The 17,654-nt window shown below is 40.6% G+C and overlaps 1 protein-coding gene across 1 annotated transcript; it reads right to left on the reverse strand.

Annotated features, from left to right (window-relative positions):
* Positions 1 to 16,470: 16,470 nt before the first annotated feature.
* LOC126188680 (RNA-binding protein 1-like) lies at positions 16,471 to 16,857 on the reverse strand. Its single transcript, XM_049930287.1, has one exon. The coding sequence runs from the start codon at positions 16,855 to 16,857 to the stop codon at positions 16,471 to 16,473; it is 387 nt and encodes a 128-aa protein (XP_049786244.1).
* Between the last annotated feature and the right edge of the window lie 797 nt (positions 16,858 to 17,654).

A 17,654-nucleotide genomic window follows, 5' to 3' on the forward strand; every position in this document is an offset into this window, starting at 1 on the left:
TTTGAAGGGCACAGAGAGAGATGGAGCAGATGATGCAATTGAAAAGCATGTGCCGCCGGATGTACTGCATGGCCTGATAGAGCTTTGCTGTAATTACTGAGTAGTATTCCGGAAGTCGATACTAAAAAATGTCTGTGCCAGTGACGAAGGCACACTCAACACCACAGTCAGTCTGAGAACCATAAGTGTACTCAGCGGTGCTATCGCGAAGTTCCGTGCAAAGGTCGTGAAACTTACGGTGATGGAGCGAGGCTGGAGTAGTGTCCATAGGAAGCAAATGAAGGCCAAGGTGAACACGAGCTGCCGCAAGAAGCCAAGGTGATGAAAGGGTCACACCCATTGGGAAAGTGGCACGTAGCGTGAAGTGAAGCCGAGCAAGAGCCAAAAGCGAACTCCAGGAGGTAACAGAGAAGAGGAACACGCCCCATACTGGCAAGAGTCATCGAAGAAGGAGCATAGGATGGGTGGCCATGCATGGCAGACAAATGGCATGCCTATCTGGTAAGGAGTAAGTCACGGTGGTAGGAAAGTGGTTGTTAGCCTGATTTTGCAAACAGACTCCCAACCAGGGTAGTGTAAAAGGTGCCAGTGGCCAAATGGATGCCACAATGTTGGATAGTATTGAGATAATGTAAGAGGGACGGACTTGCAGATGCGTAAACAAAACACTCACAGTCAAGTTTTGAATGGACAAGGGACTGGTACAAATGGAGGAAGGGATTTGATCTGCTTCCCAGGAAGTACCACTCAGAACAGGTAGGACACTGAGGGACCACACACGGCAGGCCACCAGGTAAGACATGTGGGAGGATCAAGAAAATTTCCTATTGAGCATGAGCCCCAGGAATTTTGAAGTTTCAACGAACAGAAGAGCAACAGGCCCAAGACGTCAAGATGGTGGAAGAAATCCATTGCACTGCCAGAAATTCATACAAACAGTTTTGTCAATGGAAAAGCGAAGCCATTGTTGATGCTCCGTTAGTAAAGATTATCGAGACATCGCTGATGACGTCGCTCAATAAGACAGGTCCATGGAGAACTGCATAGATGTCAAAAATCATCAACTAAAAGGCAGCTGGAGATGCCTGGCAGGAGAGAGGCCATTATAGAGTTAATGGCCATGGCAAAGAGGACGAAACTCACGAACCCTGAGGCACACCGTTTTCCTGGACAAAGTTGTCTACAAGGCAGAACCCAAACATACCTTGAAATCTCAGTCTTTTAAAAATTGCTGATGGAAATGGGGCACAAGGCCATGGAAGCCACCTATGTAGAGAGTACGAAGGATACCAGTCTTCTATCAGGTGTTGTAGGCTTTCCCCAAATCAAAAAACATGATCAGAGTCTGGGATTTCTGCAGAAAACCATTCTTGACATGGGTGGACAAAGTGATGAGATGGTTAACTGCAGAATGGTGCACTTGAAATCCACACTGTGCAGTGGTTAGGAAATTGCAAGATTTGAACCACCATACCAGTGGGGCATGAATTGTATGCTCAATCACCCTGCAAACACAGCTGTTAAGACAAATGGGGCGGTAGCTACAAGGATGGTGTTTGTCCATATTGGGCTTCACGCCAGTATCTGGGAAATGCGCCCTCTGCCCAGATGCGGCTGTATGTACCAAGCAGAAATCGTTTGCCTGCCAGACAAAGATGTTGCAGCATCTGAATGCGAACATCGTCTGGCTGTGGTGCGGAGGATCGGGATGAACTGACAGCATGCTCTAGCTTCCTCATGGTAAAGGCAGCATTGTAGCACTCACTATTCTGGGAAGAGAAGGGTATCGCTCAATCCTTCTCCACTTGTTTCCAATGCAGGAAGGCTGGGTGATAGTGGGAGGAGCTTGAAATCTACGCAAATTGGCAGCCCAAGGTGTTGGAGAAAGCAATAGGCTCCATGATGACATCATCTGCTACAGCCAGGCTGGAAATTGGGAAATGGACAGTTGTCCCAGAGAGCCATCAGAGGTTGGCAAACACGATGGAAGAGGGAGTAGAACTGTTAAAATAACTAGTAAATGAAATTCAGCTAGCTTTTTTGCTATCCCTAAGAAAGTGTTGACACTGTGCATGCAACTGTTTGTATGAATGCAGTTTGTCATCATAGGATGATGGTTAAAAACATGAAGAGCACAACTCTGTGTGCAAACAGCATCATGGCATGCCTCAGTCCACAAATAGACCGGGACATGGTGCAGCATAGAAGTAGTGCGAGGAATGTTCCATGGTGGTAAGAATAATGTTTGTAATATGTTCCACCTGGTCATCGTAGCTGGGGAAATGTTCATAGAAGGTTGCCAGGGAGGAGAAAGGCCTCCAGTCAGCCTTAGAAAGCTGCCATGTGGGTGTGCACATAGGTGGGGCAGGAGGCAGCAATTGGACGGCACACGGGAAATGATTGCTTGAGTATGTGTCAGAGAATGGACCACTCAAGATGATGGGCAAGCTGGCCAGAGCAGAAGGAGAGGTGCAAAAGGGAATAGGTAAGAGTGGAGTCTGAAAGGAACTTGGGTGCTCCCGTGTTAAGGCACATAAGGTTAAGGTGATTGAGAAGGTCAGCCATGAAGGCACCTCTGTGAGAGGTGTTGGGCGAGCCCCAAAGGGGATGGTGCGCATTAAAGTCACCAAGCAGCAGAAAAGGGGTGAGTGAGTTGCCCAATAAGCTGGAGGAAGTCTGCCCTGTTGACACCGAATGATGGAGGGATGTAAACGGTAAAAAGGGAAAAGGTGAAGTGAGGAAGAAAAATGTTGACTGCAACAGCTTGAAGTCTGGTAGCCCAGGGAGATGGGCTGACTATGATCATCATCCCGGATGAGCAGCATGACTTCCAAGTGAGATGGAATGCCGTCCTTGGGGAAAGGTCAAAGCAAACCGGAAAGAAATGTGAGAGTTCAAAGCAATCATGAGAACACAATTTTGTTTCCTGGAGGCAGAGTACAAGCAGACAAGTTCTAAGAGCAGCCGTAAGTCCTCTTTGTTCAATCAAAGGCCACGAATATTCCATTGGAGGGGGGTCATGATGAGGAAAAAATGAAGGGGGTGTACCAGCCTTCCAAGACTCACTGCTACAGGGCACAGAGGTAGGAGGATCCTGCTCTACGGTGGCTACAGAGGCATCAGCATTCTCCTTCTTCTCACTGGTGACACAGAGGTCAGCCAGGCAAGGGTATTACGTGGCAACACCGTCGAGGATGACCTCCGAGTCAGTGAAGGAGAAGACCGTTTCCCTTTGTTTGACTTCTGGGAGCCTTTCCAGCTGGCACAGGAAGACTCAGATCTTTGTTCGCTGGATGGATGTAGGAAGCCTTCGCAGGAGTATTCCTTCCATCCTTGCCAACCTGCCGGTTTGTGTAGCAGGTGACTTTGCCCCATAAGGCAAAAGTTTGGTGCCTTGTTGCACAGCTGGAGGAGGAGGCAGGGACACTACCATAGCACTGGGTGATATCACAACTGCGGTGCTAAACTTGAAGTCATACATCTGTGTGGCCATGCCCATGGAGCAAGATGTGGCCAGAACAGTACTGTAGGTGCCAGATTGTGGAATGCAGGGTTTCTGACTAACCAACAACTTGCAAGCGACCGGGTAAGGCACTTTTACCTTCACCTGGATCTCCTGGACAGTTCACTCATCGAGATACAAGAGACAATCTTGGGAGGCGGCGGCATGGTCGCCATTGCAGTAGGGAGAACATGGAGAATCGTCCACGTGAGCATCCCTGCCACAGGTTATATATTTGGCAGGGTGTTGAGAGGACTCTCGACTGTAGTTGTAATGATGACACTGGTAGCAGTGCATCAGGATCGGAATGTACGGTTGTACTGCAATAACTTCACAGCCTGCTTTGATCTTTGATAAAAGAACCACTCTTATCAGAAATCAGAAAAAGAGTAGGTGTAGGCACTAAGAATGCGTCTAGGTTTTTCATCACCTGATGGACTGCAATGACAGCCTGATCACAGAGGTACGTTAGGACCATTGAGCAGCATAGTGTAAATATGATCGAGGGAAGAATTCAGCGTTCGATGGGCCTCAATACGAACAGGATAGCTGTGAAGGAGCGAAGTTGCAAGCAGTTGTTGTACTTGAGAATCAGAAGTAGTTCCCAAAGGCAAAGTGCCATTTCATAAATGAGAGTAGGATTTCACAGGGCCAGCAATTGCATCAGCACCTTTCTGAATAATAAACAGATTTACCGTAGCAAAGGACTGACTGTCTTCAGTACGTGAAACCCCAATGAACCATGGTGAATCATCAGCCTCATTTTGTTTACTTTTGATACACATTGACTGTGGAAAAGATAATTGACTCATTGTGAGAAAGTCCCCCCTGATTGCCAGCATCTCCGATGGCGAGCTCCTTCCAACTGGGGGGCCCCCCCTCAGAAGGCGGGCACACCTGCCTTAGGTGATTGTTCACATCTCAGGTCACACCTCCCGAACACCTGTCAGAGGGTCCAATAGGCAATTTACAAAGGTAGCCGCTCAGGCAATCACACCTCTGTGGGCCCGGCCATTACTAGGGGGTTCGTGCGAAACCTACCTGTCAACCAGGGGCTGGAAATTGTACGTTACTCAGTCACCTGTTAGGTGTCAGATGTGTGGGCTGGCCTTCGGAAACGTGCGAGTAGAAAGAAGAATAAGAAGATCCTCAAACACCAAAGCCGAGGAAGGATAAGAGAAGGGGAATGAAAAAAAGAAAGAAGGAACGAAAGACAGAAGAAAGACTGTTCTGATGTTGGCAACTGAATATGCAGAACACATTTCCAAGAACATCCCAGACAGGTTCCCCAAGGGAGGGGAAAAAAGAACAGCAATGCAGCACGGAAGGTAAGGGATGATGCAAAGGCTGGGGCCTCTCGGTAGTCATGCATGAACCTGGGGGTGACGGCTGATAGCTGCGTCATATTCAGCCAATGGAATCCTCTGGATGCAGTATGGATGGGTGTGGGATCAGCACGCTGCTCTTCCGGCCATTATCGATTTTGCAGACAGACCTTTGAACCATAACCTTTCATTCAAGAGGTTCTTCAATTGGTATCATAAGGCTGAGTGAACTCTGATGCATTCCTCCCACAAAGGAAAAAAAACTCCAGTAGTACCAGGAATTGAACGCAGGTCTTACACACGGTAGCCATCTATGCTGACCACTCAGCTATACTTATAATTTTTTTTGTCGTACAAATCAGGGTTTTTGCACATAGTGTTTTGCATACAAACCCAAGTCCAGAATTTCCATGTTACAAGGAAACACGAGCTACTCAATCGCGCACTAGATGTTTCTTATGCAGTTTGCCTGTTATGATAGGCTACGTGATGCCACTTTATGTCCTCTGTTTCCATCTGCCCTTTTTTCATGCTTCCTAATGATGCATCAGTGGACATTACAGCGACTAGTATTGCAGTAACAGGATGCCTTAGTGCATGTTTGCAGAGTACACCGATATGTTGTTAATTTACAGTGAAGCTCACCATAATGGAAGAGAATCTCAATCTCTATACCAAGAGCACTTTCAAAATTGTGAGACTCCATCTCATCCCATGTTAGCCAGATTAGAACAACAGCTGTGGGAAATTCACAGACAATAGAGCAAACTGTGGTGCCCCTAGAAGGCAGAACAGTGTCATTAGAAGAACTGTCTCATCAAGTTGAAGAGAACCTACCAACAAGCACTCAAGCCATTGCACATGACTTGTCCGTCTGGTGTCTTTTGCATGAACAGAAACTCCACTCTTGCCATCCTCAGAAGGTACATGACATGCTACCAGTTAATTTGGTGTCATGTACCAATTTCTGTATTTGTTTTTTACATAGTTGTGTGGAATTTCCTCAGTTTCCAAGGCAATTTTTTTTTCACTGACAAGGAGCATTTTAACAGGGAAAGTGTTTTGAATGCTCAAAGTAGCCTCATTTTGGATCAAGAAAATCCCAAAACCACATACACACAAAGATTTCAGCATCAATATCTACGTGGATACCTATAACGGTCGTGTGATTGAGCTGCACATCCTTCCTTCTCACCTAACAATTGTCAGGCACTTGGCATTCCTACAACAAGTGCTGTTGGAGTTTTGTGATGATGTATCACTGGATATTTGGCAAGGATTGTGGTTGCGCCATGATTGCACAGTGGTACATTTTGCAGATTCGACAAGGTGTAACATATGTTTGGCCATCAAGATCCACAGATTTAACTCCTGTGGACTTTGCTTGTGATGTCACATGAAGAGTCCTGTTTAAGAGACCCCTCTCCAGTTGGAGGAAGCTCTACTTGTATGGATCATGGCTGCAGCAGAAGTGATTAACCATACACCACACATACTGGACAGAGCCTCTGAGAATTTACTGCACAGATACACTGTATGCACCAAACTTGGTGGCTCTCATATCAAATAGCTGTCATAGTATCACAGTAAATAGGAGTGAAATCTGTGCACGTGCATGTAACATGGAAACAAACCATTTCTCGACATAGGTTCCTCTGTAAACATTGATCTACAAAGTCCCTCTATAAGTGTGTAATACGAATTGGGAAACATCCCGTATATTAGCAGAATAGCAGCTAATTTATAAATACCACCAATCTCTATCTTAATAGTTTTAGCTACTGTGTCTGCATACTACTTGCAAATATTAGTTAAATTTACTGATTTCAATGAACACTTAACTGTAATACTGGAAAAGTTACAACATGAATGTTATTGTTAACCAGAATTTATATCCTGAAATAATATTTTTATATGAGCTCTTCACCTAGGGCTTGAAAGCCCATGGGGTACTAAAAGAGTCCTAAGAGCATTGAAGAGGCTTTTGCAATGTGTTCAGTTATTGGTTTCAATATAATACAACACACTTTTATGACTAACCTTACATTACACCATGATGAGGTATTGAGTAAAATATCAAATGTACCCTAGCACCACCCTATTTAGGTCAACAAAAGAGAAATTACTAAGTGCACATTAGGCAGAAACAAGCTTTTAGGTGAAATCGTCGATGCACTGGGCCACCTCTGTTTGTTGTTCTGTGCATGCATATGGATTTTACACACAGAGTTTCATTTAGTGTGTGCTACTTGATCTCTGGTTTTGGTACTTTTAACTTATTTTTATGTGCCTTGATTTGGAGAGTTTGAATTTTATAAGATTAAGATTTAAGTTCGTTGCTGTGAACCTGGTTTAAGGTTGATCCATTACACTGCCAGTGTTTAGTATGGACGTATTTCAGCCCTACATTGGTATGCTTGAATCATCAGCAAACATAAAGTCCAACAGCCTCTTTGGTAGATCATTTATGTTGTACGAGAATAGGAGTGGACCAAGCACCAAACTTAGTGAGACAACATAATCAACATTTCATCACTCCACTGTAATACGCAACACTATTCTGTTTATATAATTCCCACTATTCAAGGGGATTGTTTGTAACACTAGCAACATTTATAACATACTATTGTTTTACCTTACAAAATATTTTGAGAATAAGGGAAGTGATCACTTGTGTATCTCCATTTTTATAAATAGGTATTAATACTGCATATTTCAGCTTTTAAGCACATACTTCTTCACACATTCATTGATTACAAATTAATTCAAGGAAGACACTATTAAATCAGAACACGATTTCATTATTTTGGCTGATACATTATCTTAGGCAAAAAAGTAACTGTTTCCTGTTCATTAGTAGAATTCATGTCTAGGGAATGGTATTTAATTTCACTCTTGCATTCCTTATATTATGCCTACAGAAACTGAAGAAATGACATTAGCTTGTAGACACATCTGCTCAATCCAGGGCCACCTGCAGGTATTAATGTCAGCAGAAGCAAAAACTTTTCTGCATAATGTGATTTAGAGGTTTTTAATGACGCTTATCTGCTGATCATTTTCTCATATTGCTTTCTACAGTGCAGCTTCAGCACCTGGTCAGTGTTATAAACATAGAAATAGTTATTTAACACTCATAGAGTTTACTTTTTTTTCCTTCATAATACCCATTCCCTCAATCAGATGTTGTCCTGGTATCAAAAACTCTGCAAGGAAAACATTTTCCATGTGTGGAAGAGGAGGAGATTTTAGTGTTTAAAGTCCCATTGACAATGATGTTATTAGAGATGGAGCAGAAGCTCAGATTAGGGACAGATGGGGAAAGAAATCGCCCCAGCCCTGTCAAAGGAACCTTCCCAGCATTTGCCTGGAGCTATTTAGGGAAATTGCAGAAAACCTAAGTCAGGACAGCCAGATGACGGTTTGAACCGTTTTCCCGCTGAATGTGAATCCAGTGTGCTAACCACTGTGCCACCTCACTCAGTTCATATTTTGTGATTTGAGCCACTATAACAAGCTTCAACATCAATTTTCAAATTGATTTGCATGGAAACTACATCGTTTTCCCACTCATGCACAACTTGCAGGGTAAGGGTAATCAACATCTTTTACCAACCGCCCAAGTTTGTTCCTCTGCCGGAAGTAAAGTTTTCTAACCGCCCACCAGTTCATTTATAAAGTAGGGAAGTAACACCTTGCATTAGAAAATTTGTAAAGCAGAGTTATATCAAGTTAAAGCATAAAATAATGCTTACATGTCAGATACTTCAGGGCGAGGGGTGTGTGTGTGTTTTTATGAAGGCCTCCTATACATGTGCTCAGTACAATGTCTAATCATGGTTGTAAAAACTCTGTTTCTGTTATATTTTTGGTAAAATTGTGGTCCAAAAAGGAGAAAAAAGCCTTTAGATTTGCTGTTCCTATGATGTGGAGGGAGCCAAGAAATCATTCCTATGATTGCTACTTTTGCAGTGTTGATATTACTGGTCATAATTCAAAAAACAAGAAGGTAATAAGCTACCCTAACCTTCTGTCCGCCATCCGAACAGTAGGGCATGGTGTAGATTTGCTGGTTAGTGAACCACCAAATGATATAAATTCTATTCCAACAGAAGTATTTTCTGGTGTACAATCTATTTAGATGAACCAAATGATGATGAATTCCATTGTGATAAAGAGAGTCTAGAGAAAAATTGTTTACTCAGACCGAGCTTAACGAAAGAAAAAGCTGAATTTCTTGGCTTTAGATTAAAAGAAAAGAACTTATTGACAGTTGGAACCAGCATATACATGTATAAGAAACAGAGAGCAGCAGTTTTCCAAGCTTTTCAACAAGAAGGTTATTTAGTGTACTGCTCAGACGTTCCCAGTCTGATGAATGAGTTACAATACAAAATGGAAGACTGGAGGCTGTTTATTGATTCATCCAAAACTAGTGATGGAAAAACACTACCAAGGCCACTGGAACACCAACATGATGAGAGACTACTGCTGGTCACTTCACCAGGAAGTTTCACATCTCACATAATGTATTTAATGTTCTCCTAATCTGAGATCTACTGATCATGAAATAGATAGATAAATAGCTTACAACAAATTGAAGTTACAGTATGTGTGAGCTGCTAGGACAGTGGTCATCTGTTGTGGTACTGAAGAGAGAGGCAGATGTAGCATAAGGAAAATTCATCCAACAAAAAGCTATAAAATCATGAAAAGCATTATTAGTCAGTACTCATCAATATCAGTACTGCTGAGAGGCACATATAAAAATGTAACAGTATTTGAGCTTTTCTTGAAGTAGTGGTTCCTTTCTCAGAGAGGAGCAATAGCTTATGGAAGCTCAAAAAGAAAGGGCCAGTTACTCAGATACCAGGATGAGGGGGACTCCACCTGTCTTTAGGACAAATGAAGACAAAGATGGAAAAGGGGGAGGACATCTATTCTTCTCTTTCTTCCAAGGAAGGAACTACTAGTTTCTAAAGCTAGGGTAATATTTATTATTTGTGTCACTTGACAGTAATATATAAGATATGTTCAAAAAATTCTGGAACATTTGAAATTTCGTACAAATGGTGTGTATGAGAGAAATGCGGTTGGCATCCCTACACACTCCTGTGTTTAATGTGTAACTGCCAGGAGTTTCATTGTTGTATGTCTGTTACTGTTCAGGGCTGTATTGAGTGGAATGTTGTGTCACACAGTTCGCAAATTTTGAGATGGTAAAGTTAGAGGAGCAATGCGTCTGCATTTAATTTTCTGTGAAACTCCCGAAATCCTTCACCGAGACACGCCAAATGATGCTTGAGGCGTACTCAGTGTTACAAGTGGTTCACATGGTTTAAAGAAAGGCCGCACAAAAATTGAAGACTACTCGTTCAGGATGTTCTTCAACATCTACTGACAACACTCATGTCAGGAACATCAACTAAATTATGCATGCCAATCGAAGACTGACTGGCTGAGAGATTATAGAAGAATGTAACATTTCAGTTGGATCATGTCATGAAAACCTGACACAGCATCTTGGAATGCATATTGCCGCCAAGTTCGTCCCACAGCTCATGTGTCAAGACCAGGAAGACCTTCACCTCGCAATCTGTGAAGAGCTTTTGGATCGCACAAATTAGAACAAGATGTTCCTTGAGAGAATTATAACTGGTTATGAGACATGGCTCTATGATTATTATTCTAAGACCAAGTTTCAATCTTCACAATGGGTCAGGAAAGGTTCTAAAAGCCCAAAAAACTGTCAGCTCAGGTCAAATGTCAAAGCCATGCTGATAGTTTTTTCGACTTTGAAGGATTAGCTCATTATGAATTCGATCCAAAGGGCATCCTGTTAACAATGGTACTATCGGGACGTGCTGCGATGTCAGCAAGAAAATGTAAGACGCAAATGGCCCGAAATGTGGTGGGACAATTCATGGCTCTTGCATCATAACATATCTGCACATTCATCCCTGTTGGTGTGTGACTATTGCGTAAAAAAACGAAATCTCTGTGCTGCCTCATCCTCCATACTCTCCAACCTGGCCCCTGCACGTTTCTTTTTTTTTTTTTTTTTAATTTTATTTTAAAAATTGAAAACCCCATTGAAAGGACAAAGATTTGCAATGATAGATGAGATGCAAGAAAATTCACAGGCAGTACTTCACGAGATTCATCAAGAGGCATACCAACACTGCTTCCGGAAGTGGAAACGGAATTGGGAGCAGTGTTTTGATGGCGGAGGAGATTATTTCGGAGGAGATCATCTACACAGAGTAAAATGGAAGTGTAGAAAAATTTTGTGGACCAAGTCCTAGAATTTTTTTAACAGATCTCTTATTTTGCCTCTGTGTGTCAGGCATATGTTCTGTTGTGGCCATGTAGCAGTCAGCATGTTAATCATCCAGATTTGGATTCATGACACCTAAAAACATTCACAAGACAGATCTTGTCACAATTTTACCATCAATAACATCAAGGAAATGTTAAACAAGTAAAACAAATTACTATGGATACTAATACTCTCAAACAATCTGTAGGGTCCACTATTTGATACAAAGTGGTAGCATTGCTAGAAGGCAGTCAACAGCTACAGCAAGACTTCGAGGAAAGAAAAAAATTCCTTTGGTCCAACAACAGCAGCAGCTCACATATGTAATGTGTGTTAGACACCCATAAGTGGAATATATTACAGATGTCCATTTGAAGCAATTTACTATATAAAGAGCTTTTAAGGGCGATAGAAGCAAAGACCTGACTCCTTATAAACGAGATATTCCAAGATGTATTTACAGCAAGGCCTCTTATGAAAAAATGTCAATTCATCGATCAGAATTGTTAATCTAGTTTACCATTCGATAATGGCTCAAATTTCAGTGGGACATAATACTAGGAACGACATCTTGTTCAACAGTGCCTAGCAAAATCAAGGGATGAAAATAACTGTTTAATGTTGAGATACCAAAAGGCCATAAGAGACGGTGCACAAGCTTTTTGGAGAAACCATTCTGATCTTTCTCTTAAGCAACTTTGGAAAAAAAAATATCATAGCCTACTAGATCTGAACCTCATTCCTTCCAAAAGAGTAAAGTGTCTTAAACATTGCACTGTTTAAGGTTTTTTTTGTTAAGAAACAATTCAATTCATAATAATGATGCCACTCTCCTTGTGCTTACACCAACTGCATTTATAAGCAATTTCCAATTGTTTTAATACCAAGTTGTGTGTGTAGAGAAACACTGTGTGCAGTGTAACTGTTTTTCAGTTGCATACCACCCAGAACACAACCTTTTGTGTGTTTCATTGTTGTCATTTCCTAATTTTGTCACAAGCATAATTTGCCTACAAATAATAGTTCTTTGTTGTTATTTAAGAAACTCATCATACAACAATGAAATACTGGGATACACATGCCATACAAAACAGAAAAATCAATCACTTGTAAACTGTTGGAGGTAAGACTAGTGTACATTGCTTAAAAGTTACATAGAACACAATTTTTTTTTATAATGTAAGAATTTCCCTAAACATTTCAGAACTATGGAAAAATATTATTTGAACACGCTTTCTGGATGCTACGAACTGAGAATAATACTGTGTGTGTTGAATGGCCGTGATGGTCAAGGCACTCTTTCCTCCAAACAGAAGTGTAAATGAACAAAACAATGAATTGTTTTAGCTGAATTGTCATGGGGGGGGGAATTGGAAAATCCACGATGGAATGTAACAATATTATGAGAAGGAACTTTCATAATTTTCCTTCTCATAATAATAAGACAAGAACACTTTCTTTTAAAAATTAGTGTTTACACACAATAATGGCACAAAATTTGTGGTTTTTCATTTCCTGTTACTTTTGTATAACTCAAATTGATCAAATTACATCAGTTATTTTGATCAAAGCAAATCTTTATTTTATATACCATCGTAAGTTTAAATGCCTGCAGCTATGCATCAGCACTTGCATTCAATCTGTGAAATTATACCTCTTCAACTCTATTAACACAGATCTCCTTTGTAATTTATTAGGTGAATATAAACAAAAGACCATTGGGTAGTGTAAAGAATTATAACCAAATTCAGAGAAATAATGAGTAATACATATACACACAGCATTCTTCAAAAATTTGTTTTGCTGTAATCATGAAGATGCCGTATGCTCTTTTCGTGGGGACCCCACTGCGGATAAGTACGACAGAGGTTCAAACACTTGCTCTAAATGAATGTCAACATGCACAGCAATAAAACTACTTTCTTTGACATAAGTTATCCACAGAATCTTATCCTGCTTTCAGATTCATAGGAATCTAAGCGAAAAACAACGGCTGCCACCAAACACAGATAATAGAAGTAACAGACCAGTGTGCCCATTCAGCAAATAAGAAGAAAGGATGGAAGGTTAGAGCTTAAGACATTAGAGAAGTTCAGACCAACAAAATCTGTTGTGGCCTTATCAGTAGAACCATATAGGCATTTGTCTTAAGGTATTTAGGGGGATCTACGGGAAACTTATGACACGGTGGTCAATAAGGACTTTTAACTACCATCTTCCCAAATGTGGTGGCCACAAATGTGAGATGCAGTCCATAACAAATTTTTGCTCTACATAACCATCTTCTCTACATATTTGTTACCTTTAACTGAAAATTAGAAAATGATACACCAAAATTAGGAGATGAGTTTTGTTACTTGAGTGGCAAAATAACTGACGACCAAAGTAAAGAGGGCATAAAATGTATACTGGCATCGGCAGGAAAACAATTCGTGAAGAAGAGAAATTTGTTCACCATGAATATAAATTTAAGTGTTAGGAAGTCTTCACTACAGGTATTTGTCTGCACTGTAGTCTTGTATGGAAGTGAAACATTGATGATAAATAGTATTTGAGGGAAAGGGGGGGGGGGGGAAGAGAGAGAGAGAGAGAGAGAGAGAGAGAGAGAGAGAGAGAGAGAGAGAGAGAGAGAGAGAGGGGGGGGGGGGAGAAAGGCTGCTAAAATAATTATAATTCACCAGTCAGAAGGATGTAGGTTGCATTATTTATTTGTAGATAAAGCTTCTTGCACAGCATCAAACTAGGCTCTGGACTGAGGATTCTGAGAGAACATTCAACCTGCTCCCTTCCCAACTCTTATCTTTCAGTAGAGGGAATGAGGTGGGGGGGAGTATTTTCATACACATAAAACAAACATTTTCTACTTGTGTTTACAGCTTTGTGTGTCTGAACACACACAGAGAGTTTCACAATTCATGTTACACACTATATATAGGTTACAGAGAGGACTTAGTAGAGCAAGTTTTACATAAGAATCCACATCCAGAAACATCATCCAATGACACTACAGAGCATCAGAGTTAGATTTATAGGCACTGGCATCTGTAAAATGTGTGTATATAAGGGGATTCTGTAATGAAGTTAAAAACTTTCTAGGATGATAGTGTGTCTGTCGGACATTTCTTCCTTGGTTTGATCCATACTACCACCATTGAAAGTTGCCTACCTTACTGTCTCAGCAACAACAGTACCACTTGCAGAGGTATCAGAATGGTTTTCACTTACAACTTCCGACTCGTTTCTGGTACAGGGACCCTCACCTCAAGTTGATACATTTATCCTTCTCTGTCATCCTAGAAAGTTTGTATCATCATCATCGAATCATCCTGTATGTAATACATTTTCAGGCACTGGTGCCTACAACTCTGACACTCTGTAGAGTCTTTGAATGTTTTCGGGCATGGGTTCCTATGTGAAACTTTATTTATTAAGTCCCCTCTCTATAACATATAGAAGTGTGTAACATGAATTTTGAAACAGCTTGTATATGAATAGCAATTCCTCTACTCAGAATATTGCTGCAGTACAGTATACTAAACCTGCCAATTATTAATTAGTTAAGCAACAAGAAAAAGCAATACTGACAATTACAGGATTTCATATTTAATGTTATCAAGGTTTAGATGCAATATTATAAACACAAGGACTGGTGGTAATCCACTCAAGTGGGGACAATACTGTGTGTGTGTGTGTGTGTGTGTGTGTGTGTGTGTGTGTGTGTGTGTGTGTGTGTGTCAGCAAGCCTCCCCTCCCTTTTGGCACCCCCTTACAGACAACCTCAGACAGCCTATTCTAAATATGCCTACTATGCATAAAATTTTCATTAACCATCTAAATTTATAGTGTTATTTGTTCCTTTTCATGCAAAAATTTTTCTACTTGTATTTTGTTTCATTCCACCATATTTCCTACTGCCGGCTAATTTTTACAGGAAAGAGGATAGTGAAGTAAAAATCTGCCTTACTACCTTCAATAGCATTCATCATGTTCTGCCTTCCCACACATATCTCTCTCAAACACCTTCACTGCTGTCTACCACATACCCAGTGTTCCAACCAACATCTGACTATGTTTACAAATACGCTGACAAAATTTAAGACTACTTGTCCACTAACAGGACAGTTTATAAGACCCAAACAACATGTTCAAAACAACAGCCTTATCTACAACACACAAAAATTTCAGTATGTGTGCAGTCACCTGTATCGTCATCCACTAATTTCAAACAGAAGAGTAAACTGACAACCAGCTCGGCATTATATTATCACTTACCTTGTCATAATATAGAAACTTGTGTACCAAGTTGTACATGGTATCCTTTAATAAAGGCATGTTTACCAAACAACTAATATGCAAAGTATCAAGAAGCTACTGCAAACATCTCAACAGTCAGGTTCCCACTTTATAAATGTTATGCACTATATTTGAAGACATCTACAAGATTTCACATTACTTCTGTCACACAGTGCAACCTACCTTTGCAACTATGTAATAGGTTGCTGTTTGCCTGACTAGCAGGTAGTAATTGGGTCTCATTTAGAAACAGCAACTTCTACAGGCAATTTTGGTCAGGACATTTATTTGAAGACCATTACTTTCATACACAAACAAAATTTATAAGGAATGTGTGTAATTTACTGACATGTTTGATTGCTTCATGTTTGGCATAACATCTCGTGCAAAACTGTTCTCTGAATTATCCACAAAAGCCTAAACTCTCCAATGCTATAGAATTTAATTAAAATTATAGCAACAACACAAGTATGATCCAGCTAAAATCAATTGTTATGTGACGGTTTACACATTTTTATCCATTATGTATGATCACTAATACTACATAAAGTTAATGCCATTAAAAACATATTTATCTCCTTTGTAATAATACTACAAAAGTCAGGGCACACTATACTTAGCCATTGGGATCACTACCATATAAAAGAACTTACAACAGAAAAAGAATTCTCTAGACAAAGACCTCTCTCGTCTCACTACAAAAATCAAGTAAATTATGATCAAAAGTTCATAGAATGTGCAGTATTGCTGATAACTGACACGTCTGTAGAATAATAATATAAATCTACAATACTAGATATTAATACCACACTGGTCTCAACATATGCAAGCAACAGCCTAGATGTTATACGCTATATGATATAGAACCCAGAGTACATAAAACATTACTTACGGAGAAAAAAAAAAAAGAAAACAACTGTTTCAGTAATGTCACTGAGATGCTTGTCAAATGATGGTTGTGTTGTAAAGTAAGCTTAAAATCATGAAGTGAACATTGTCTCTTCAAGAAGAATGGATTAATTACGTTCAGTTCATCTTCTATCTCTTGAATCCGAACGAGAGCGCCTTGGAGTGCGGCTGCGGGATCTTGAGCGGCTGTGAGAGCGTCTGCGTGGCGTCCGTGATCTTGAGCGCCTTCGGCCAGAGTTAACTGGTCGTCGACTACCGCCGGTGGACATTTCAACTCTCACACGTGTTCCACACATCCTCATGCCATCCAATCCTCTAACAGCATCCTCGGCGTCCCTCGCATCCTCGAACTCTACGAATGCAAAGCCTGGTGGATTTCTTGCAACCCACACGTCTCTCAAAGGGCCATACTTGCTGAACGCAGATTCAATTTCGTATTTAGAAGCACTGCTTCCTAAATTTCCAACATACACTTTGCATGAAGGATCCCATTCCCTGTAACGAGACATTACTTCTCACAATCCCCGTGCCGGTTCGACCTACCGTTTAACTGTAACCTCAGTTGAACCAGAGAAAATGGAGGCGTCCTTTTAAGTGCTTTGGACAGCAATATAAGTTGTAAGCTTGATTCCGTGAAAGCAAATGCTTCTTTCATTTGTTTTCCGGAACAGAGATCCTCAACTGTGTTATAATAATTAATTACTTACAGAACTTATTGTATCTTCTAACATTAATACTCGATTTAATACTTGTATTACACTAAAGATAAAAGTTATTTTGAATTACATATTTCCAACGGAAGTACTGCATAGATAATTGCTGACAACTTCAAGGAAGCGGGTACTGAAGAGAAGGACCTGAAGCACGGTAAAATTCCATAGACGAATTTTCTAATTTTGTAATGTGTGAGAGGTGAAATGTAATGGGTAGGAATTATTAACTCTCAACAGAACCCATAAAAATTGTTGATGATCAGCATGTAGCCATATTTACATATGAATGCGTAAAGCTGGCCCCCACACGCTCATTAACATTGCCAAACTGTCTATATAGACCATTTGAGGTAGAGGATATTGCCATTAAATGACATTGACATTTCCACTCTGTGAGCGTGGGTTCATTATATTTAATAATTCAGAAATAATCGTGGAGGAACTAAACTGTCTATTCACAAACACTTGGTATGACATAGGTTGTATATAATCTGATTCAGAAAAAAATCGTTTAAAAAACAATAATTATAAAATTAAGGAAATGTAATGTTTCTCGCAGTCAGTTTTAACATAAAACCAGTGAACGACAACAG

Source organism: Schistocerca cancellata, chromosome 5, assembly GCF_023864275.1.
Source record: "Schistocerca cancellata isolate TAMUIC-IGC-003103 chromosome 5, iqSchCanc2.1, whole genome shotgun sequence".
NCBI classification, from domain to species: Eukaryota; Metazoa; Arthropoda; class Insecta; order Orthoptera; family Acrididae; genus Schistocerca; species Schistocerca cancellata.